This window comes from Ptychodera flava, chromosome 17 (assembly GCF_041260155.1).
Source record: "Ptychodera flava strain L36383 chromosome 17, AS_Pfla_20210202, whole genome shotgun sequence".
Lineage (NCBI taxonomy): Eukaryota > Metazoa > Hemichordata > Enteropneusta > Ptychoderidae > Ptychodera > Ptychodera flava.
Genome location: NC_091944.1, coordinates 31,618,629 through 31,644,027, shown reverse-complemented (window position 1 = coordinate 31,644,027; position 25,399 = coordinate 31,618,629). Strand labels below are relative to the sequence as shown.

The 25,399-nt window shown below is 37.4% G+C and overlaps 1 protein-coding gene and 1 long non-coding RNA gene across 5 annotated transcripts in view; one reads left to right on the top strand and one right to left on the bottom strand.

The window, feature by feature from the left end:
• Positions 1-25,399, top strand: part of LOC139116065 (proton-coupled zinc antiporter SLC30A2-like) — an 89,272-nt gene that overhangs the window by 30,278 nt on the left and 33,595 nt on the right. Inside the window, exon 1 of one of the 4 annotated variants that reach the window (XM_070678576.1) lies at positions 5,279-5,362. The exons of 1 other annotated variant lie outside the window; for it this stretch is intronic. Coding sequence is in view for 1 of the 3 variants with exons in the window: in XM_070678573.1 (XP_070534674.1) it covers positions 24,994-25,037 (44 nt within the window). In the remaining 2 variants the exon portion in view is untranslated. Of the gene's footprint in view, positions 1-5,278; positions 5,363-21,246; positions 21,492-24,863; positions 25,038-25,399 lie in introns of those variants that run through there. 2 more of the 4 variants (XM_070678575.1, XM_070678573.1) reach the window with 2 other exon arrangements.
• LOC139116533 (uncharacterized) lies at positions 17,694-19,358 on the bottom strand. The gene is made up of 2 exons (XR_011548334.1): positions 19,225-19,358; positions 17,694-17,824 (listed from the first exon to the last, which is right to left on the bottom strand). It is a non-coding gene; the product is annotated as an uncharacterized lncRNA (long non-coding RNA).

The window sequence follows — 25,399 nt, the reverse complement described above, 5'->3', positions numbered from 1 at the left end:
TATTATGAACATACACGCTGTATCTATTGCATATCATATTAAATTTGCATAGACAAATGAGTACATGGATATCCTTATCTGCCCGGTAACTATATTTTGTAAACGGCTGAAAACGATGAAGAGACGAGCTCTTATTCACTGACAAACTCACATTCAAGAATTTTCACTCCTCCCTGTAATGATTAATGATATGAAGAAGTAACATTGCACGTTGATTATCGGTAGAATGTGTTTGTATCTAGCGCGCCGACTCTATCTCTCAAAGGTTGTGGATGTTACCGTGTCTCCAGTGAGAAGATCGGGGACAACATGACAGTTAGTATCTTCAAGACGTGCCGTCAGGTGCACCTATCCATTCATTACACCTCCTTCGCAATCAGCCGGACTTTTTAAACAGTAGACGTTCGTACTACATCCCTGATAATTATGGCAAGTCGGAATTGGCAAGTTGGGAAACTCATGTGGGGGCGGGGAGCAAAACAGGCGGCCGTGTAAATCTGGGATATCAACTGAAATGAAAGCATGGAGTGCCCATCTGGAATAGAAAGTCACATAAATATTTCTAAGTCTCGGCCACCCGTAGAAACTATAACAGTTAAAACGTAAGCTGCCATTCCGAGCTATGTATAACTAATTTTCCCTCATGTAAGCGAAAATACCAGACTAGGAGAAACATTGTCTTATATTGCTTAGCCAAGGATAATAAGCATCCGAATTCAAGGTACATTTGTGGATAGAGGAAAGGGAATGAACGGATGGATACATCCTATGAGAGGCAACGAAAGCGCCACCTCTTGGTATGATATGGTAATTGGTTGTATTATCATGGATAATACAACCAATAAATAATTATTTATAATGTAATCATTATACGGAAAAATATCTGAATTTTTTCGGGTAATAATTCTGTCATAATCGTATCATTTTGTTGGAGTAGCTTGACAAGGGTAATCCATTAAAAATAACTATGATTATATGAATCCAGGGAGACATTCGCGACGTATAGTTGATATTATAGACCAGTGAATCAAACATTAACTTTGAAATATTGCTCTGTCAACGAGGAGAGACTGGATGAAAGTGTACGAAGTCCCGTTGAGATATAGGAACACGCTATTATTCAAATTTACGGCGACGTTCTCCGTGAATACTAAAATGTGGTTCGGGGTGTCAAACGATCCTTTTTCGCAGCATGTGGTTGTATGGAGGTAGCACTCCCCCGGCTAAATACTCATAGTTCTACGTCAGAACCCCCAGCGATGCAACTATTTTTTCGCTGCCGCAGGTACAATGTGGGTGTATACATAGGAGGGGCAGGGGTGTCGATCGTGCCGAAGGAACAACACGAGAAACAACGAGTGAAGCCGATCGGATGGAATCGAAGAAATGTGAACGATCTATAGGACTCAAATTCTGCCTGCACTATTCCTGCTAAGTTCGTTACCCTAATCCAAATTGCGTGTCCTACTTCAGGGGGAAGAATTTCTGCCGACGTTGATATCAAAATGATTGGAAGCCCATTGGCCTCGTCACGCAAGGATCCCAGGACACTGAATATCATTTACATACAGCTTTCAATAGAAATGTTTGTTTGCTGAAGTGTTTCTGAGGTAAATTGGATTGCTTAGTGGCCCGTAAAGACAGGATAAGCACACGACGCTTCAAACCATTTAATTGTCAGGAGTGTTTTATTAGACATACGATAAAATAATACAAGTACAGTTTTTAATTTTTCACCTACGTTGTGCGTAGTTTTATCGTCTGCTAGATGAGTTTTATATCAGCCCTGAAACACCGCTTTCCGATGCTGGCATGAGAAACTGACTAAATATCATCGCAGCATCTCGACACCATCGCTGAAATGTAAATCTGAAAACTGTGAGCTGAAAAGGTAAGTGCGACACTCGTTCACAAGACTACGATGGAAAAGTATGAATTCTTTGATCGAGAATGTCGGCTTAACTTGGCGGGATGTGCTTTTATGACAGTTACAAGTGTGTTTGACCATAGACCCTCGAGAAAAACTCTCGAGGGTCTATGTTTTGACACATTTTCGACACCACAACAGACGACTGAAGTTCGCACTCTATCGTTACAGTGAATCTTAATACTCATTAGTGTCATCCATTCCATGGGATGAGTCAAAATTCTCAAACTGTCGAAATTTATGTCTTTTAAAACCTTCAGACGGTTGATATACCTCAAAATACTGTACTTCTGATTGACAAAATGAATGCATTATACTGATTTTAATCGAATGAATTATATTCCTGTAATTACCCAGGTTGTGTCTTATCTTATTTTTATGATATCCTTGAATATATAATCAAGGACTGATGAAATAGTTCATTTATTAATGTACATTGTTCCATTTTTAGTGATTAAATAATTATACATTTACATATTGTTAATCATAAAATACCGCGATTGCACAAGGCGTGCATATGTTTGTTCGAACGATGTGTAATAATGAACAAGTGCAGTTGTTTCAATTTTTAAATAGAAAAATCCCGATACAATATGGTGCCTTAATGTACTCATTTTCATGAATTTAAATATTTGAAAAAATTCAGCTTGAAATCAGGTTGATCCCTTAAAGGTATACTGTCACCTGTTCCAATTTTGGTACAGTTACCATGGAAAGAGAAAATCTGACCAATCACAGATTTTAAGCGGGTGGCCGTTTTTTAAAAACAGCGCCCTCACATGGGTATTTGAATACCAAGGAACGCCCCTTTGACCATATTTGGGCATATTTAGATTACAGGTGACTGTATACCTTTAAGTATTCCTTGTCCCGATAACACGGATATTTGAGGTACCGATGCTTACAGAACACTACTCGAGTTGACAAGTGATTTTGACAAGTGAATGACAAGTGGCTTATCCCCCATAGCGAGGCAATAAAATCATTGTTCACAGATTATTTACTAAAATTGCAGACGACAACTAGTTCTTTAATTATGCACAGATTATCTGTTGCTTCTTTACGCACATACAAAAGCTATTAGCAGCATTTATAATCGGCCGTCTTGGAAAATATGATCCCCTATAATGCTGACTTGCATTTTCGGGGACAGTAGCTGTGTAAAACTTTCAAAATATTTTCACAATTGTTGTTGTAGAATATCTTCCTGTACTGTGTTGAAATTAGCCTTGCAAGTACAGTGTATCGCACACGATAAGCAATGTTATTGTTGACAAATGAATTCTCATTAATAAAAAGTCAAACGATGACGTCAGACTCGGGCATAATTTTGAAGATTGTCTCTCATCTGGGTCGTAACTATATAGTAGGAATTACAAATATCGAGTAATAGACTCTCGGCAGTATCAACGTCCTATCCTGAATGTATCACCATGGCCAGCTGGTCATCTGGTGGCAAAAGGTCATCGACCTGTGAAGATGCGTAGCAGTTCTTCTGCCTCTGCTAGATGGCCAGTCGGCCAGAGGATCCGTTCAGGAAATGATGTGGAACATTGCCATGCATTATAAAAATACCTTGCATAATAAGAAACGTTGAGTTTGATGATATCTAGATCAGCTAAGTGATTTGTAATGATCAATATTTCCGTGTATTTTAATAGCGACGCACAAAGCGTCCATATTTGAATATCAGACTACATGACACCATAGAGAAAGATAGATAGAGTGGCAACGGTATTGTTTAAGGCGTGAAGCGGTTACGTAACCCATCCATGTTCGCCTCGCCTCAGGTTGCTCTCGCATCTCTTTTCCGAAGAGTGCCGACCATGAATCCTTCGGTAATTTCGGATTTTCGCCAATTGTTAAGCGAAAGTATGTTCGGCAAAGTTTGTGTTGTTGTTGTCGTGTGGTGCTGAGCAGAATTGACGTGCTGGCGAAAACGGGAGTGTTTTGAGCTTCAGGAAAACGAGTTTTACCGTTTTAAAAATTCCTCTCATATTTTTATGAATATATAATGAGTGTATTTGAACCAAATTTGAAAGTCTTTTATCGTATATACTGTCTGGTTTTACTCAATGGTTTACGGTCAGTCATACCGTCTTTTACACGTGCGTCAAGGAAGGACATGTTTATGAAACTGCTGGCGTTTTATGTTTTGATTGGCGTGAAGCAGTGTTTCTGGCCTGAGAGCTCACAAAGTAACTATGGTTGCTACGCGACTGGCAGTACGATGCCATCTCGTCGTATTTTTCGCATAATCTCGTGTAATTATCAACCACAAACAAAGCCTCCAAAAAGTTTAACACCTTTGAAGCTCATTTTAATATGAAAAGCCAATAGTCTACCGAGACGACCATGGAACAAAAGGCATGCAAGTGTTGCCACTCTGTTTCTCTGTGATGACACTAACCGTCAAACGTAGGTTACTTAAAGGGGCGGTCGTCGGAACTGGGCGTATGCGACTTTCTTGTTTACAAACAATGTGTTTCATGCTTTATATCGGTCGTAGGGGTCCCTGGCAACCTTTGAGCAGAATTCTGACGACTGCTTCCCTTCAATAATCAATTTAAATGTTCAAGAACAAATGCTGCACCCAATACATGCCAAAGTCGTCTTTTCGAAGGGCATGTCATGATATGATATGATATGATATGATATGATATTATATGATATGATATGATATGATATGATATGATATGATATGATATGATATGATATGATATGATATGATATGATTTAATAATATGATGAGGTATGATCTGATCTGATCAGATATGACGTCGTGTAGCATGACGTCACCTAACTTAACGTGGTATGTACGGACACTTCAATGAACTTTACAGTTGAAGACAACAGTTCATTGCAAAGCATTCTTTGCCACTGTGGGACACAAATTGGCTAACGTACATGATTTCAAATAAATAAGTAGGGACACCGATTCTGAACAGATATATCAGGGTTTTTCAATAAAAATACTAGTAATCAATTGACTTAGATGTATCTTTACCTTTACCTGACATCGCAGACTTAGCAAATGCAACTGTTGCAACATATATATGAAAGTTATGTCAGATTATAATCTATAAATAATTAATGTTTGGAAAGCTTTAAGCCCGAAATATTCAAATGCAGATTATTCATTTGTATCCCTAAATCATTGTAATTTACGTGGCAATCGGGTCATTCGCCCTCGCTTTGGCATCTTTCGTTTTGGTGTTACAGTGATGTGCTAAGGTGCCAAACGACCACTGTAAGTAGAGGTAGCTGTTTAAAAGTCACAAATGATGAGCTATAGGCCAATGATAAGTCTTATTACAAGATCTGAATCCCAGTGGACAGGTAGACATGGTAAGAGCAAGACATACAACTTTTATGATTACATCCATATCGGGCTGAACACGACTCGGTGGTTAAACCCATCACCCACATCTGTAGGTAAGCTCTGCATATTATGAAAGGCTAGTTAGTCGATTTTTTTCACAAATAATTGTCCTTTCCTTGGAGGCAATTCATCAAGGTTGCAAAGTCAGAGTGTGTAAGTGTGCTCCTTCTACCCTGAAGATGTGATATATTTACAATGTAAATACATACTGTGAGTGATAAGTGATGTGTACAAAGGGTTTCATGTATCATGTGCGTTCATTTCATACAAGTTTTACCGGTATTTATTTGTGATTTTGAGACTTCATCTTAAAGTACAGCTCACCTACGGCTGTTATTCGAATTTGCATCGCAAACTATTAGGTAATTTACTCGATGACTACAGGGTAGTACCATTAAACTATTAAACTTGATCTACAACGTGTTCCATCTCTGACCGTGATCGCTCAGTGATTTGATCTTATAAACATATTTGAAGACGTGCGCCATGAATGTTTGCAGAAGGGTGAATGGAACGCCCTCAACCGTAATTTCTTCCATGTGCTATAATTGTCGCACCAGATGTTTGACCAGAAAGAAGTTATTTTGGTGCAAAAATTGTTTATGGGAGGATCAGATGAGCAGTTTAAAAACTTAAGCACGTATTTATGGGACGTTTTTGTCAACGAGACACCTGGTTTATGTGCTGTACACGTTTGTCAATTATCACGATGATAAACGACACACTCTCGGGATTCTTGGACCCATGTTACTCACAGCAACGTCCTTTGTCTTTCGCTAACGCTTGTTCATAATATTCTTCGCTGAATTCAACAAATTATCTATCTTTCACCATATCTATATCCGGTAATAAATTTCCCATGGAAATATGTTTATGCAGCTTCAATTACCGAAAGCAAGCAATAAACACTCCTTGAATTTAGATCCTGGCACGAGTTTGAACGACCAGTGTGCGTGTTGCAAGTTGACTTCTTGACTCTCAGCCACACCAAACTTGTCAACGATAAAGAATGGAATGGCATGAGCCACGACTTTGTGTACGTGTCAGCTGGAGTCTGTCCATAGCTGAATGTGTTATCAATGAAGATAGTAATACCGTTATTAATTGTTATTCCGAGCTATTCCCTACTTTTGTTATTAATTTTCAATTACAGTAATTCATTCAATTTAATATCGTCTTACTTTCATTAATTTTGCAATTTTTCCTAATAGATGTCCATCACTCAGGGGTGCTTGATTTAATATATAAGCAATGTATGAATACTTAGATAATATATATGTATTTATAGATAATTAATAACGTTTAACGTCGAAAATAAAATTGCATGAAATGTTAACACTTGTTATATCTCCCACTCTTTTGGGCCAAAAAGATTTGTTTCTGGTCAGCGCGAGCGTCATTTCAGGACTTGTGCGTCATGTCTTTTTTTTACATACTAATCAATACAGCTATCCTTGATATCCCTCTTTGTATGTCTAAAGTGCTAAAAAGAAAACGGAAGTATTTTGTAGCCAGTGATAAAGACAATAACTGTTGCATCAGTAGTGCCAAACCAGCATTGTTGGGAAGTAAAAAAAGAAAATCGCGTCATCGCATCACTTTTGCGGAATGTCAAGGACCAGAAACAAATCTTTCCTTTTTGGCCTTAGTTTGTCCAAAAGTATCTTTAGCTGTTTCTATTAAATTACATTTATTTACCTTTATCTATCTGACTTATATATACTATCTTTCTTTTGTATGTCTCTTTCTTTTATCACTCTCCTTCTCTCTCTCTCTCTCTCTCTCTCTCTCTCATCTCTCTCTCTCTCTCTCTCTCTCTCTCTCTCTCTCTCTCTCTCCTCTCTCTCTCTTTCTCTCTCCCCCCCGCAAGGGACAGTTGAGGAAAAAACTTAGCTTGTCTAATTCTTTCAGTGTAGGCATTCACTCCCCCGCAAATGACAACATGTAGTCGACAAGACCACTTCCAGAAACGGAAATAGAAAACTTCCAAACATCTGTCACTTGGCAGAGATGAATGATTGCTTGAGTAGCGATGATCATGCCAAATGTTCATATTGGCATATGCCAAATGGGAACTGGGATTTAGCTAGGCTGCAACTAGTATAAAAGAAAATTGGTAAAAAAAAATATTTTTTTCCAGCAATGAAGTAAACGATACAGCGGACATCTATTAGATTATTAACCATAAAATCAATATATTTTCATTATCTAACGAAACAGAACCGGTAAGGTTGAAGAGACGTGTCTGCAAAGGACGACTATTCTTGTCCATCGTGATCGATTGGCATGTCGACTTTGCATATCATATCATATCATGGCCATGGTGTCAGTGTTTACTTCAGTAGCGCTTTGCGTTTCTAAAATGAGATGCCAATGATAACTTATGATTGGGGTACCGTTTCTTATTGATGGCTCGAACAGGCAACTTTTCCACTCGGCAGGTACTATTGATGGCAAGACTGAATAACACTGGGTGCACGCCAATCTGTGGTACAATTCAACATTATCTTAGGGGGTATGTTTGCATTCATCCACCATCAACGGGACCCTCAGACAATCATAGATAATAATCACTATTGCAATGGCCCAATACATGTGTACTTGCAAAGCACAGGAATATTGCGTTAGAAGACACACGTTTCAATGCATGGGTTTTCAACCAATCTACAACCTGCGCGGTAAGTACAATACGCGACACATTCTCAGTGGGAAAGGCGGATCATTAGCTTGGTATAGGAAAACTAATACTAAAATATCCTTTGAGGTTGTGTATACTGTGTAACTGATTATTAAACCTCTTAATGACCCCTTGGGTTTCTTACTGTTTGTTTTTCGTCTCTCGTAAATCAAGCAACTCCAAATCTTTATTGGTCTTGATAAATCGTCACAATTAAATTTTTATCTTCAGCTTCTCTTGACAACTAAGTCAAGGTACATTTCCTGCCGTTGGGATATGCTCACCACTCTGTGATAAATCTTGTCATCCGACAAGCTTCGAAAATATTTACCAGGAGATAAGGGTTAGGTCTCCTGATTGCTGGCCTTTGATTTTCCATGGATTTATATTGCAGCAGATGGATTTTTCGTCATCGATAAAAAAGACCTAGACATTATTGTTTTTGTCTGTTGCAAATGCAAACTTAGCTTTATACACCGTATGAAGATCGATGCCCGAGGCTTCAACATTTTGCCGGATTCTACAATAGTCCTTTTAAGACTTTTTTCCATTCCTGCTTGCACAAATAGGACAGAGCGACAGTTGACGTCATCACTGACGTCATTCGTTGACATCATAAGTCCAATACATTTAATGGCCTTCAGTTTTTTCTCTACTTACTCGTCTGCCACTTTCTTCTTTTCTTTATAAATTAACTTCCCGGATCTCACAAAATCGAACTTGTCAGATTTTACATAACAGTTTGCATCGGCACAAACTTGAGAGCACAGAGTAACATATAGTCTATCTATCTTTCTCTATGTTGAGAGTTACAATCTCTTTATGTAGCCCATCATGACTACCGATGATTTGTTCTCTGTCTGACTATTGTACACTGTATTTTGCCGAAACATATTTACCCGTCACTGCCTCAAATGGCTTCAAAAATTATCAAAAGATCATCAGATTTCGCAATACCATGATGGTGACACATACGTCATCAACGCAGTAAAATTCAGATTACCGTAATTTACCTTTGGGAAAACGAATACTGAAATAATTGCAATGGGGAACATTTCTTCCGGCTTAATTATTTAAATGTTTGCAGATGGTTGCAGACCTTACTGTCCCCTCCCTCACAAGAACTGTAGCTGAACGTCTACCGTTATTCCCTGAACCCCTCCCCAATGAATTTTCATTCAAAATACAGTGTCGTGTGTAGCAAACCGGCTGCTACTTCCATCACTTGTGAAGAGAACCCCGAAAAGTTAAATATGCGAAGTTGACATTGTAAATCCAAATCTCTCTATTGATCAAGTCGTCTCATCTTGAATAGATGGTGATAGGCATGCATGGAGAAGGACTTTGCTGTGAAAGTTTTATTTGTCGTATGTTGGAGTATAGGAAACAAACTAGGTCAATATCCACTAAGGGTCATAGTTCAAGCAACACGCAGCAACTACAATTAAGTCTCTAGGCTTAGATTAAAAATTGGTTTCTTGTGACCAAAATACCTCCGGGAATAATGTACATTTGCGGGAAACGTGTTGGGGTTTCTAGTTGGTTTTGGGTTAGGGTTCTCTCTGTAAAAACGGCAAATTTGTTTAGTCCACCCATTGGTTTCAAAGTGCACAAACATTTTGAAGATGAGCGTGTTTGAAATAGGCCTAGGTTGGTCTAGTAATGTGAAGCCGGAAGCTCATACAGTTTACGTTTTTCGTAATTCCTAACTGCGTTCATTATTGTGACAGTTCTTAGCCAAGAATGTGCAGCATGGTTTAGTCATTATTACAGATTACGTGGCCAAGTTACCACTTCAATATCTGTCAGCTCAGCATTACAGCTTTGCTTCTCTGGGACCACTAACCTAACATCCAGAAAGCACTCAAAACTGAGTTAATGACTTCGTCAACACTCGCGGGAGGGAAAGCATAAAATGCGTTCTGTTCCCGTGTGAGCTATAACGGTACATTAGTCAGGTAACTGGCTGATATGTGTCATTCCGAACAATGGCAAATAGTCATTGAACAGAGTCTGAATTAAAAGGTGTATAGCGATAAGTAAAAAGAATGGAAGACAGGCTATCAATAAAACAAGACGCTCGCCGGTCGAATTGAGCATACTCCCTCGATTTATCAAAATATCTGTCATGAAGGATGACTCACTTATCACGACGTGAAAGTATATAGATGTATAGACAATCAGGATGGATGTAATATAACGCCGATCCATTATTTGCTCAACAATGTTGTCAATATTATAGGTACATGTACAATGATATTTGGTGTGTCAATAATTGAGGTTACTGCCTACCACAGTCTGACATGCACTGAATGATTTCATATAGCGTCCGATAAGGGATTTGCGTGTCTGAAACCACTGCAACTAATTTTGAAATAATCCTTACATTGTTTGGCCGAGAAATATGTCATTTATTTAAATCAGATACAGATGGCGTGCTCTTTGAATGCAGTGCGTGTACTCCATGGTATTTTGCGCAATGTGATGCAAAACTATATGGTTCGTAGTCCCACCACCCACTCAGGGATGAAGAAAGTGTACATTGATGAAGTGAGTAGCTGCATTTATTGGACTGACCACTCACAGTGTGATTCACCGATTGTAGAAAGATTGTCGTTTTTCATCATTTCCGTGAACGATCACGCCCCAAATACGGACACTCAAGATTGAAATCGTACCTTGTACCGTGTCTGTCGCACTTTGAACGGTGTCGAATTCAAATGACACAAGATTAAATGACATTGCCTGGAGTGGCAGCACACGTGGCACGATTGGGTGACAAAACATGCATTAAAAGCCATGAGGTATATCAAGTCAATTTTTAAGTCTCCTCAACATGTCGCATACTTTATTGTAATGGATCACCCGATTGGAGAAATATGTCCCTCTTGGTCAAATCGCGATTGATTGTCTCGTATATGACCTTAAGTTATATATTCAAAAGCAGCTTTGTATATATGACTGGTGATGAGGGCTTTTGTAAAATAATTATTAAATGAACTATTGGGTATACTTTGCATAGTTAACGAAAGAAGTGTGTTCAAATACTCGTTGATCTTGCAAGCTATATTATTCCCTCTGTTAAATCAATAATTGAATGAAACAAATTTGTTTATCATTTCACTGAAACAACCGCGGGAAGACAAATTTTCTTCATCTATAGATCGTCTTCTTCCAGTTCAAAACTTCTCATATTTATTAATCTCTTTTCTGTCATCACAAAAAGTTTCAAATTGCAAGTAATCGGTATGGCTATTAATACAATGTCTAAATTAATAATTGCATCCGCCCATGCATATCTTTAGTTACTGTATTGTTGTAGAATTGTTTCCCCGATATAGCTCAGTGGAAATGTTACATAATTACATAATCTCATGCTTACAGATAATCTTACTTCAGTGACGCATCAAATGTAAGACGCAGTGACGCCATCAAATGTAAGAGACGCTATTTTCTTCAAATTATACAAATCGAAACTCCCGTTTCTGTGTCTTTATCATGTTTAGCGTCACACCATATCAATTTTACTTTTACTGGTTCTGAAAGGAAGGGTGTCGCCGTGCGATATTTTATCGTTTACAAACAATGTATTTTCATGCTTTGTCTCGATGCATCATGTCAACATAGCTGTAACATTTCAATTTAACGATGTACACGAAATACATGCTAAAACTTTCATCAATCACCAACGTACCTTGGATACAGTGTTTACATCGGTAGTGTGGGTCTATCCACAGTCCCTCTTTGAGCACAGTTCCGATGGCCCTCTCCTAAAATTTAAGCATTGTAAGCTGCGTAAGTGTTGACATATCAGCCCATGCCAACCTACAGGTGTAACATGATCACATTTGCCAACTTCAAATTCAAGGGAACATTTTACGTTGCTCCAATCAGAACTACTGCATGTTATTTAAGCAATAATCCATGTCCAGTATACTACGAGATTTTGACCACTTCACGGTATATCTGCATGCTCGAGAGACAGTCAGTGCATATATGGAGTGAACTGGTCAAAATCGAGTGGCATACCCGTTGCTGGAGTGGTTTCTTGCTATTATATCATAATATTAAATTGAAATCTTGGCGTGAAACGTCAAAAAGGGATTTTTTTCGTTAGCTGAGAGCTAGTGCTTGCTCCAACCGCGCTATATTGTGAATGTCGCACTGTTATTTTCACGTCCAAGTCTCGACCAATCAGATCGCAGTAATTGCGCCATCAACACACTGGTATGATAAATACGTAATAGCTGCCTAAAACTATACACTGAATCGCAGTAGTCGGTGAATGTAAAAAAGCCAGAGTATTATATTGCTTTTGTGTTATTTCCCAGAGTAGTCACATAGTGTTAGCCATCACTCTGCACGGGATGCGCCGTAGTATTATTTATTCATTCAAATTTGGCAATACATTACTTTTACAGGACATTAGTGTAGTAAACAGCAGAGACGCATCTCTCGATTAGTAAATAACATGACATAAAATAAAGTTTGAATTATCATGCAATTGTCGTCAAAAAGTCGCAGATATTTAGGCTTTAAATTATCTGTACTTCCTTATCTGCAAACTAAATATACATGCACGGCGTCGTAGAGTGTGCCTGATCAGTGGATGTCGAATGAAGAATGCAATTGCCAATTTTAAAAGTGTGGAAGTTTACTTCAACATCTCATCAAACATGTTGAGCAGGAAATGTAACTCTTAAACAGGCTGTGTACGTGTGTTTCAAGTTATTCATTACGAGTAAAATTATTGTCATATGTGAATTGATATAAGAAACCTTTCTTGCAATTGTAAATTAGACTACACGATTATAAACCGTGATTTGTTTGCATTTCTCAGTAGCTTGCTGTGGCATCTGTTTTATCATCAAAAGATGTTATCATTTGTCTTGAAGATGCTTAAGCGTTCAATATCAAAGGAATCATAAATATCAATTCGAATGTAGACAGGCAACACATGAGATAGCGGATGATCTTATTGTGGCTGCCATTCGGAACATTTGAGTCACGGACTATGGACACAGCTTTTCAGCGAGCATTTTCCTTCCCCTAGAAGGCAATTGACAGATCATTGCATATGTAACGCACAGCCCAAGCGGATCGGAGCTCGAATGGGTCTCCATAGTGATGACAGGAGACAGGAGAAACATTACAATGGTGCGTATACACGGTGTTTGACTTATGAAGCGAGCTCGAAGATATACCGTGGAACGAATCGACGCAATGTGTGTTTGTAGATTTATGGTAAAATAGATTCACTGTCGTCGAGGTGGAAACCGATCAAACTGAAATGCGTTCCAGCGCATCTTCTGAAATCGATAGTATCTCGTGGCAGGATGGGGAACATACAGAAAAAAACTGACTGTTGATTGCGTGCCTGGTTAGGGAGTTCTGATGTAGAGTTACAGACTCGTGGGCGACATTTTTTGTTTCACAGAGAAAACATCATTTGTGTAGATGAATGATAGTAAACATTGTACCTGTACGCTGTTGCACAAAATTTGCAATGGAAATACATGTGACTTGTGAGGTTCGAGTCGAATGATGCATTGCATATCAACATTGCTGAAACCTTTGTCACTTTTTCACATACAGTATTTGTTTCCAACTATGATGCAATCATTATTGGCCTCCGCTTGCTCGTTTCACTCAAGATTCTATCTCAATTGACGCGTAACAACATTAACAATGAACAAAAACTTGAACCGCTTCTGCTGTGCTCAGCTAAGTTAGCAGATCGAATTTCTAGCATTCATAGGGCACTTAACAATTATCTTTCTATTAAACAGTTTCACTTGAATTATTCATTTGTTCATCTTATTTTCTGATGAAACAGACCAATGTTTAAAATGACCCTCTTCGTTAAAAAACCTATACCCCTTTCAAATCTTCATGTTCAAGTCTTCAAATAGTATCCTGAAACCATAATAGTATGCGTTCATCAGGGTCAAGATTTTCTCTTTCGTACCATACTTGTCGTATTATCCTCTATCATCTAAAACCACCTCGACGTCCATCTCACATACTAATCAGAAAGGGTCGTGGAACTCATTCCCAAAAGTCTCAGAAAAGTTTCAGGTGAACGATTGAATGATGATGTACTAACGTTTTGCAGAGAAAACATCGAAAGGTAAAGAAGAAGTCAGAAGGGTGTACCGCTCAATGAAAGTTTACGTAAATTAAAGATGGGCCCTCAAAAAGGCAGAAAGCTTTTTGTCTTCAACCAAAATATTACACTCAACAAACTGTTACACAGTCCATTGTTATATCCGTATATACAGATGTAACTAACAATTCAGAAAACGTTTAATTCGATAAGTTTGCTTGAGTGATCAGATGAACAATCGTCCCAGTAGTTGATGTAGTACGAAATTGTCACAGTTATTTCGTTTTGGCACCTTGGGTGGAATTAGCTCGCGTCAAATTAAATACAATAGAAAAAATTATTCATCATATTGTGCCTCTACGAGAGAAACAATAATTGAGTGCCCGTCGAATGTGAACAAGTATCAACACCATATACATATACACGACGCAACTATTATCAGGCGTCGATCATTTGTTCTTGATCCAGGATGCCCTTATGATCTGTTTCTGGCACAATTTTAGCCAGCAGGTAATGATGAAATCAGATCATTAATAACACGTGACATACCCTTACTGAAACATACACAAGATCAAAGAGGAGTATATATAGTATATGCAAATTTCTATCCTCCGTCCGTGTAGAATATTTGAGGACGACTCGGAATAAATGAGTAAGATGACTTTGTTTCCTGTCCAGTTCTGATTTTACTTTACTTATATTGGTCAATTCTGGCTGAACATTTCCACCGAGAATTGTTCATTATATAACGTATGCTTTTCATTTAGAACAAACAACAACCCTTATCCTCCTTGGAGTTACTGAACATAACGCACGCAGGAAAGACTCATCAAGCGTTGCAATATGCCTCATCATAAATTCGTTTCATGGTGATATAAAGTATTTAATAATAACTTGGTAAACAAAAAACAAAACCCTAATGTCTACACTGAATCATTCATAATTGATACCAGCTGGCGAACGACCGCAATTTTTGCAATTTATTGAGTGTTTTCTCCCAGTGGCCTGCCAATTCAGATGTGCAGTATCACTTGGAACGCTTTTACATGCCAAGTCTCGCGAGAATTACTCGTCTTTCTCAACAGTGCGGACGCAGATACCCGAGACGCGCAAAATCGATTTTCCTTCGTGGGTGGTATGGAACGCGAAAATTTCAAAAAAAATCACTAAATCTAGCGCTACACATTGTAAAGAAATATCGCCTGTAGTTCATCGAGAATTCAACTTATGTTAATTATAACTAGGCGAATTGAAAGATAAATAGTTAGATTTACCAAAGCGTACATTTTTTAGTGTCTCATTAGTTTATATCGCTGAAAATCGCGAAGTCAAAATGTTGTCTCGTGCGTTTTGACAGAAAATACAACTCATTCACTCCTGAATTTTCTGGTCATGCTCATTACATGTTTCTTCTCCAAGTTTGATTTTGTCACTGTCCTTTTACACAGACATCCAACTGAAACGCTATGCCCTCAGTTTTGGCGATAAGGCCGTGAGACGGAAATGTTAACTTAAAATAGCACTGGCGGGTACAGGTAGTCCTTGCAAATCCCTAAAATAACAGCTAAAGCGCATGCGTGAAGGTTGCCCTCTAGCGACGACACTCATTGTAGCGTTTCTCAAATAATTTTTACTATACCCAAACGGGATTCGAACCCCCACACACTCACAGCAACATCGCCTAGCTGCTAGGCCTCACACAAAACCAGTCGGCTACCGTTTACCGTTTCTCCCGTTTTCATGAACTTTTGCGCCGGAGAAAGTATCTCCCCTATAAAAATGCAGAAAATTAAGCAAGAGGCGATTTACTGAAGCCTTGTATCTCTAAAGCGGCCAATATGAATTTACTAAAAAAGCATGAATGAACTATTACTGATTGTCACTGATTTTTCTGAAATGCACACTTGCATATTGAGCCAGAAAGGGAAAAAAATTACAGTATCACAGCTTCAAGGCTATACCACAGGCTACCCAGACAGTATTAATAAGCTTATTATTGAGTTTTTCTCACTGTTTTCTCTATCAGTTCCTCTCCTTTTCTTCATCACAGTCCCTCTATGGATATAGGGACTGTGTCTTCATGCTCTGACTGATCGGAGTAAATAAAATAAACGGTTATATAATCTAACCTAGCCTCTTAACCCTTAATTCATTTTACACCCATTACAAGGACGTTTATCTCTCATATACACATCTTGTAATTAATTAGTCAACACAACTAATTATGCTAATCCGTGGACTTATCAAGAGTTGGTCAACATTGCAAAGATAGAGATGTAAATGAAAAAGGAGGTTTTAGTAACCTTTCCTATCTTTCGCGATGTTGACCAACCCGTAAAATCCCTGATAAGTCCACGGATTAGCATAATTAGTTGTGTTGACTAATTAATTACAAGGTGTGTATATGAGAGATAAACGTCCTTGTAATGTATGTAAAATGAATAAAGGGTTAAGAGGCTAGGTTAGATTATATAACCGTTTATTTTATTTACTCCGATCAGTCAGAGCATGAAGACACAGTCCCTATATCCATAGAGGGACTGTGATGAAGAAAAGGAGAGGAACTGATAGAGAAAACAGTGAGAAAACTCAATAATGAGCTTATTAATACTGTCTGGGTAGCCTGTGGCTATACCTGAGTTCAATTTAACAATTATTGTTCTAAAAGTACAGGTTTAATTAATGATGAGGTTATGCGATTTACCTAAACTAAAATACGTATTTTTTATAAATCTTTTACAATTTGATGCAAAAAGTATCTTACAACAATACAACGATAGTAGGCCCTATAACTTTATTTTAACTCTATAGCCATGATAGGTATACGCCTCTTTTCACAAGGGTCAAACACAAAGAAAACTTATACACAGAAGACAGAGTACGGATAACAACAACATTACAACACAGACAGGTTTCATGTAAAAGTGTCGAAAAAGCTTTGTCGATAAAATTTGTAACAAGCCTGCTCAAAACCTCTAACACTTGTACAACTTCTTATTGCTGAAGGTCAATTGTTGTACAGGTAATTACTCAAAAAGACTGCTTAAATAATTCGGTTCTAGCAAATGTAACTTGTAGAGCTTTATTATTAATAAATCTTAAATCTTTGTGGATCTTTGTACTTCGTTGTTATATCCCGGATATATGGAGGAGACTGGCCACAACATACTCTTGTAAACAGACACTACTATGTTGTACTTATAGCGATGGGATAGCAGATACCATTGTAGAAGTGTAAACATTTCAATGGATGAGGTACCAATGTCACAATTCAAAATCAGTCGCATTGCCCGCTTTAAAAGACAGTTCAAGTGATCCATATCCTTTTGACTACAACAACCCCAAATACCGAGACCATAATCAAAATATGGTAAAGTGAAACTGTTATAAAATGTGACGCCTTGCTGAAACTGGTAAAAATGCTTAAATTCTGGCAAGAAGATACAGATTACTCTTTATTTTTCACAATACTATCAACATGACTCTGAATCTTCCACACCAAGCATCTTTTCGCTTTCTACATTTTCAATATCACTGTCACCATCTTATGATGGAACTTTGAGTTCATTTTCAACCAAAATTCATAAAATTGCAGCAAATCTAGATTGTAATAATGATTAATGTCTTTAATGGCAATAAATCATTGTTGTAATGACATGTCAAAAAGAAATTTAAATGTTTCAGTCTTGTCACGCATAACGTTCACTGGCCGTCAGTCCATGTAGTGTTGATCTGAAAGAATAAGTTCACACCACTTATTAATATACATGCATATTAAAAACCAGCAAATTTATCATTTATTATACATATGTTTTAAAAGTATTTGTCAATGATTATTTATCAAGTCCTCAGTCAATTGTTGGGACAATTTAGTGCGTAAATTGTATAAAGAATGACACTCTTTGAAAATTATCACTTCAATGGATAAACATGCATGATATATTAACAGATATCAGTAGCAGATATTGTTATATAAAACAGGATTTTCACAAAACATCCTTCCATATCAGCTGTTCTGTGGAATCGTCCGACTTAAATGCTCTCATTTGTTTAGGATCTCATCTCACAAACTTAATGCACATCCGATGTGATCATGAACTCCAAATAGACTCCCTATGCTTGATATGAACTTCAGCCTAATTAGTATACAGCATCGCCCTCTAGACTATCATTTTCCCTAATGTGTACAGGTGAAGCTAAAAAATAGTCACTGCTATGGTTTAAGACAGGGTCATAGGAAGGAAACTTTGTTTTTTTCATGTTTAATACTACGTCACATTGTAGACACTCAGAGAAAAATCGAGAGAAGAATCGGAAATCGTACCCAAAAATGCAAGAAGGTCGTTATTGACGATAGACTATAACAGGTATGGATTCAGAGACGTATTGGAAGCCATCGATGCTGGTTTATTAAGTAAACTATAGCTTTTTGTCATGAAAATCCGTCTCCGAACTCGGCTGTACGTGCGTATAGCGGCTATTCAATTTCCCGACTTCCTATGTATGCATACCAAAGCGGCCATCGCCGTATATCGAACAGCAAGTGACTTTGGCTCGAGGGTAACTTGCATGGTATTGTTTTTGAAATACCGCGACGGTTATAGCTATTCTGCATGATAATACATCAAGTAAGCGACAGAAGATTGTCAACTTAATGCTTCCCTAACAAATAACTGGATTAAACGACCGTGATACTAAATATGAATATTGTGAACGAAGTTATCATCAATTATATCGCCTGGAAAGTTAATGTAATTCCGGTTTTCAGGTGTCTGCATTTCATACGCTATCGTACTGTCAAATGACCTCCTCCAGAAGCGATATTCACAAAATCTATTCCTATACATAAACTGTTACGGAAATTACCAAAATTGTTCAAGATAAGGCCGTGAGACGGAAATGTTAACATCAGAAAGCAGGACATATACTGACAACTTTCTCCTAACGATGCAATCCACTATCGTCAGCAATGTCAATTTTCTTTGGGCATATTTACATTATTTAGAGGAGGATTACTGCATGAACGGTCAATTTTGATCGGAGACCAGTATTCTTAAAATAAGATTACTTAAAATATTCGATCTCAAACTTACTTGGCGAAATTAAACGAAAATTTGGAGAGCTCCACCTACCTGAACCGTCACCCAGTCAGTCTGATGTTGCTCTGAAGCGCACGCCAGGACCCCTTGGCAACGATGGAATTTGGCATAAGCATGCTTAGCAACAACGGAAAAATCGCATATTTGCGTCCGCACTGCAAATCCTTCATCGTTTCTGTCATTTTCAAATATTACACCTCATCAAGCCGATCTATACGGTCATCTTTGCATAACCTTCTTTCATATTCATAGATCTATTCTGCAGTAAAGCGAAACAGATGCACAACTATTAGATTAACAGATATTCATTTTCTGATATATATATATATATATATATATATATATATATATATATATATATAATATATATATATATATATATATATACTTATATTCCTCATAATGACCTCTTGAACGTTCTAATTAATGAAATAATCTTCGTTATATTTGAGGCTGGTACGAAACAATATATAAGTGTTTTAGTCCCTGTAGATGAGGAAAAGGGATACAGCAACTTACTCAACCTTGAAAGCAATTTAAAGATGGCTGTTGCTCATTGTTGAAAGCTACTTCAAAGTTGCCAACAAGCCGCTTGTTCAAACAATCGGTATTCCGATGGTTAAAGATCCCGCATTGTTCAGGGCCACTTTAGTTAACAATTGCAGAGAAAACGAACAAAAGGGTGAACTCAGCAGTTTACGTGTAAAACGAAATTTATTACGAAAATAAAACTAATTGCTAAGTCAGGGATAGAATGCAAGTGTAAAAGTATATACAGACTACTTATCTCAGCTGGGACGGCAAAGCTCAAATCTCAAAGTTTTAACAGTCAGTCGGATGAATGAACAGTCCTTTGGCTTGCATGCTTGAAATTGCACAAAGTCCACAGTATTAAATCCAGTGTTGGCATCGAAGGTCTTAAAAAGTCTTGAAAATTAATACTGCTGGAGTTACTTCGAGTCTTTGGAGACTTGAAGTAACACACAAGAGACACAATCCCAAAATGTCTGCCTGCAAGCTGTGCACGTCCCTATTTATACACATGTGCTTACATAACAGCATAAGAACAATCTAGAACTTTTATTGACATGCTAATTACTGTTCTAAAATTATCTCTCTTGCACAACTCAGTAAATTTCCAGACCATTCCAAACATGACTAATTGAATTCAAGGTTGTGAGGTCATTATAAAGGGCAGTGACCTTGAGAATGTTCTAGACTAATTAAACTCAGGTCATGATGAGTGTGTGCAAATCTACAAATACACAATGATTATCGTATTCTCTTAATTTTACCACGTAACTGCAGTGTTAGTGCAACGAGTGTATCGATTGACCATACGATCTTTTGACGCTCTCAGACTAATAATAAATATAAATATAAATATATATATATATATTATATATATATATATATATATATATATATATATATATATATATATATATATATATATATATATATATACACGTACATACATATGTGGTGTTCGATCTTCCTTCTGGTGTCGTGGTTTAATTTATCTGCATTTGTTACATCATTCGCTGAGGCAACAACGAATTGGAAATAGTCTTCCTGAAATTCTCTTCTCTGCTTTAATTATTAACGATTTTCGGACATAAAAATTACTCGAAATTAGCAAATGTAGTTGTAAGTTTTCCTTAATAGTGTTTCAAATCTGTCCACGTTGATGTCGTCAAGGTTATTCTAAATCAAATAAAATTGAATTTTACCAAATAAATGGACATTTTCCGTATTAAAATAATCTATGCATAATTTGTTCCACTAATGACCTCTTAAGTTATATTTATATTTTTATGATTGAAAGAGTCTATTTTTTTTGAATCAAATCATTTGTTAACATAACATATTGCTCAGCAACAGCTGTATGCAACGTAGTGTTCTTACTGACCCTTTTGACAATCCTCATTACATCACTAATTCTGTCATAGAATATCATTTCACAGGCTCTACCTAGGAAACTTTGTGTCACACTTTTTTCAAATTTTTCCAAAAAAAAACCGCTTGGATAAGAGGCGTCTTGAAAAATTTTCAGGACCAAGTGACATTCTAAAGAGCGACAGCCTTGCTTGGATAATTGCCGGGTGTTTTTCTCTTGTTGAGATGGCATTTTTTCAGAGCTTCCCAAAGCTCACAAGTCGATAGCTCTCACCATCACGACTTCCAATCTGTCATAAGTGACCGCTGGACAGCTTGTCTCCGCTATTCACACACGAACGGAATGTGAGACAACGCGGCGCAATCGTCGGGACTCGGGAGAGTATAAAAGATTTAGACAGGTAATTCAATCTGATCGTGAATCTCTGTCCGTCTTTAATATCTGACGTGTTTTGACATCCGGGATGTATAAAGGTGTTAACTTAGAGAGCCGAATACAAGCTCAAATGTCAAATTATGTTTTGGCAGAGTCGTACACTTGAAGATAAATTACATCCTAAATGAAATGATGATTTGCAAGAGGAGAATGGAACTTTTTCAAATGAATGATTCGGGTTACAAAACAAAAAGCACTCTTAAATATATCTATGACATATACTTATAATATCGATGTAAATGCTATTGTTATGACATATATAGCGTGTTAACTGTTGCATAAGCGAGGCGACTTGAAAACTAAATCTCTTCACTGTATGGATAATTGATTTGTTGAAAATGTTAAACGCTGCTGTACGCTTAAAACATACAAATAACTTCGTAGATGAATTTTGACGTACTGGAACGCACTTTGAATTAGCTGCATGCTTTTTCAGGGTTTTGGATTTTCATTGCAATCAGCGGGTTTTTTAATTTAGCTATAAAGAAATCATAACTTTAATAAATATAGGTACAATTTAAACTTAGTGGCACCTTAAAATAGTGAATTGACAGACTCAGCCAAAACTGCAGAAAAGGATTCTAGCTAAAAATAGATTTTATAATATTTGCCAGTATTTTATCCTGTTTGTGAAATACAAATTTATTGTACTACTCCTAAAATCGTGTTGAAATGCTCATTATTAAAACTTTCAACACAGTCTGTATGTGCGTATAATTATTGTTACTGGTTTTGTTAACACGTGAATATTAGTCTTGTCCAGAATTCATGTGTCGACATTAACATTGTATGCTGTACACTAAATATTGTATCGGCAAGGATAGTCCATTTTTACTTCAAAATACTTTAGGGAAAAGATTGCAAAAACGTCCCTCCGCCCATTGTATAATAATGAAAAAATTATTATTAGTTAGAGGTACTGTCCCTTTATGGTAGAATGCATGCACCTTGGGGAGAGATAGTGAGACTCTCAAACTTTGTCAATTCTTTTCTGATCTACCACATGTGGGCGTTCATTTTGAAGCCCTTTGAGTAAGAAAACTTTTACTGTCTTAGTTTTTTGAAAATCGAAAAGTTTATTTTTACTCCGTAGAGTTAACATAGGGATGGCGGCCATTTTGAATTTCAAATATCGGTAAATCTTGGGTGATTTGTTTCTCTTGTAAGGTGCAAGGTGCAAGGTGGCCCCGATGTTATTGTTGATTTTCAAAGTGTAGGGTTGAAATGAGGAAAATTTAAGCGAAAGTTTAAGTCTTTTAGTTTCGAGGCGCATAGCTCATTTAACTGTGCTGAACTCTAAGCCAATTAAAGACAGATTTATATCGGGATTATTTGAATTCAAAATAAGCGATTTCTGGTTGTACTCTGTGATGGAAACATTCAGTCAAATTTAAACTCTATTTTGTTGTTGATTATTTTCACCGGACTGTGGTATGCAAATCAAGGTCTTTTAAAACTTTCATTACTGAAATTATTCCATTACTGAAATGTAAATGTTTATGTGAAAAGGTTTTGAAAAAGTAAATAATGTTTTAACTTTCCTTTTCTTAAGAAAATATCGATCTCAGAATTGGTCGCCATTTGAGCCATCTGAGTTTGTGCGGAACACTAACAACTTGAAGCAATGCGATATGTTTGTTTTGGTAATAATGGGAGTTGGACTGGTCCTCATTGCTTGGCTTTTCTTGGTAGCAGGTATTGCATTGCTGGCCAAGTGTGAGTCATTGCGTCAGCCCACGATTCACTGAACAGCCTACCACTAACACGACAGTCTGCTACAGTTTATTCCTTCATTTTACTATGTGAACTTCTGATATTTGTTAGTTATATGCCCGCACACTTGGAGCAAGTATAAGGGAGAGCAATTACATGAGAAAAAGTAGCATACATTTTTACGAACATTGTACATTTGCATCGTGTCATATTGTGCATTTTTCCCCTGGGCGCCATCATGTAGTGACAATGTATGATAAAGGTACCAACACACATACAATATCGAACGGAGACCAACCCGCAAACTAGCTAGCTAAGGAACACAAAAAGTTTAGCGTTTTCTGACGCTTCCACAAATACTCTCCTTTCTTACTGCCGGTCTATTCCGTGAACAAAAAGTTAGACTTGCGGTCGTTGGAGTATACCCGTGCTTCTCAAAGACAAACCACGACAACATAGCACTCTCAATCAAATTTCATCGAAAACGCATAGTTATTTAGATATATTATTTTTATGTAAACTTCGAGGTTAGGTCAGCGGTCTACAGACCCATTGGTGTGAAGTGCCAGACTGGACGAGACGAATCTCACTCAGCTGAGGTTAGGCAAACCACAAGTACTGATATATGTGGTGTATTCTGTTACGTTTATATGCGTCCATTTAACAGTCTGATACTCCACACAGTTTATTTTTACACCGTTGTCTCATATGATACAAAAACATAAATGAATATGTATACAGTCTGTGATGCCAAACAGAATACTGCTAAATTTAACCTCTGTGTCCATTATGTCAATAAAGACCCAGCGACAATAGCTCTGACAATTGCTTTTCAGGGTTTTGTTGCAGTGTCAGCAACAGTTTATGGGTGTACTTCCAGCAACGTGTTGAAATACAGAGTACTCAGCTTGTATTGTTATCATTGACTGTATATCTGTCTTCTGTCTTCTGCATTGTTGGTGTTGATAACCAAATTCAGGTCCGGACTTGAATTAAATCGATATCAAGACTTAACAACGAATGTTACACACTGAAAAATTAAATTGCCGAATAAAATACTGGGTATTTGAAGTACTTTAAGAAGTAGGTGTTGAGAAACTAATATTGATGCGTTGAACAAAAATTCCAAAAGAATTGTCAAAAATTACAGGTACTGTAGCTTTTACACAAAGAGTGAAATATTGAAATATCAAAATATCACAATTTTCGTCATCAAAAGCGTGCGACAGGGTCATCAAATGTTTATCCCCTTAGAGTCATCATCTATTTTGAGTGGGTGTAGGGTTCTAGAATTTAACAAAGGCGCAAGAAGAATATGCCTGCCCACCTTCCCTACAATAATTGAGCTTAAACAATCCCTGACTCACACATTTTCCGGGCAGTGACTGTATCCCATCTGTCGCAAGCCCAGGACTAATAATGTAGGACTGTCATTGGCAAAATTATTATCACTTTTAAATGGTGGATACCTGCTGTATTTTTCTCGGTTGATGATCGATATTTACAATTGCGAAAACGCAAAGTGTGCAAAGTGTGCAAATTGAACAGAATTGTTTACGAATCTGCTGGCGTTCTATTATTCAGGCGAAGGTATAGAGCGTGCTTTTCGCAGTCGCTATTTTAGATGTGTTGTGCACAACACACTGTATATATCATTCGTGGCACTCGGTCCAATTTTAGCTCAGTGTACATTATTCTATGTGCGTTTGGCTTCGAGATAAACATAGTAGCTGTTGGAAATCGGTAGATGTGAGATGGAGGAAAATTATCCAAACTCAAGGACAGTGTATTTGTCAAGGTGAGTTGTATTTTTGTAGACTGCAAACATCGTCTGGGGGACTAAGTGTGCTGTTCCTAAACGTGGATCAAAAACGGAGTGGTCAGAGCTCTGTGAGCAAGTGGTAGAAACGATCTTGTGACTGTTACCGCCACAAACAACTCCTGTTGTATGCGTAAATTGCACAAACGTGCCAATAGCAAAACATGTGGCTACTACAACACTATAACTGTGATGTGGCATCGAATGAGAAAGACAAAGCTTGAAGTGCTTTGAAGTTTCTCTTTATTTGTGTTCGAGAATGTCACGGAGATCACTGCATCTGCGTATGTTGTTAATGGGAGTGGTGGGCATTTCTTCGTTCGTTGTATTTGGCTGTAAAT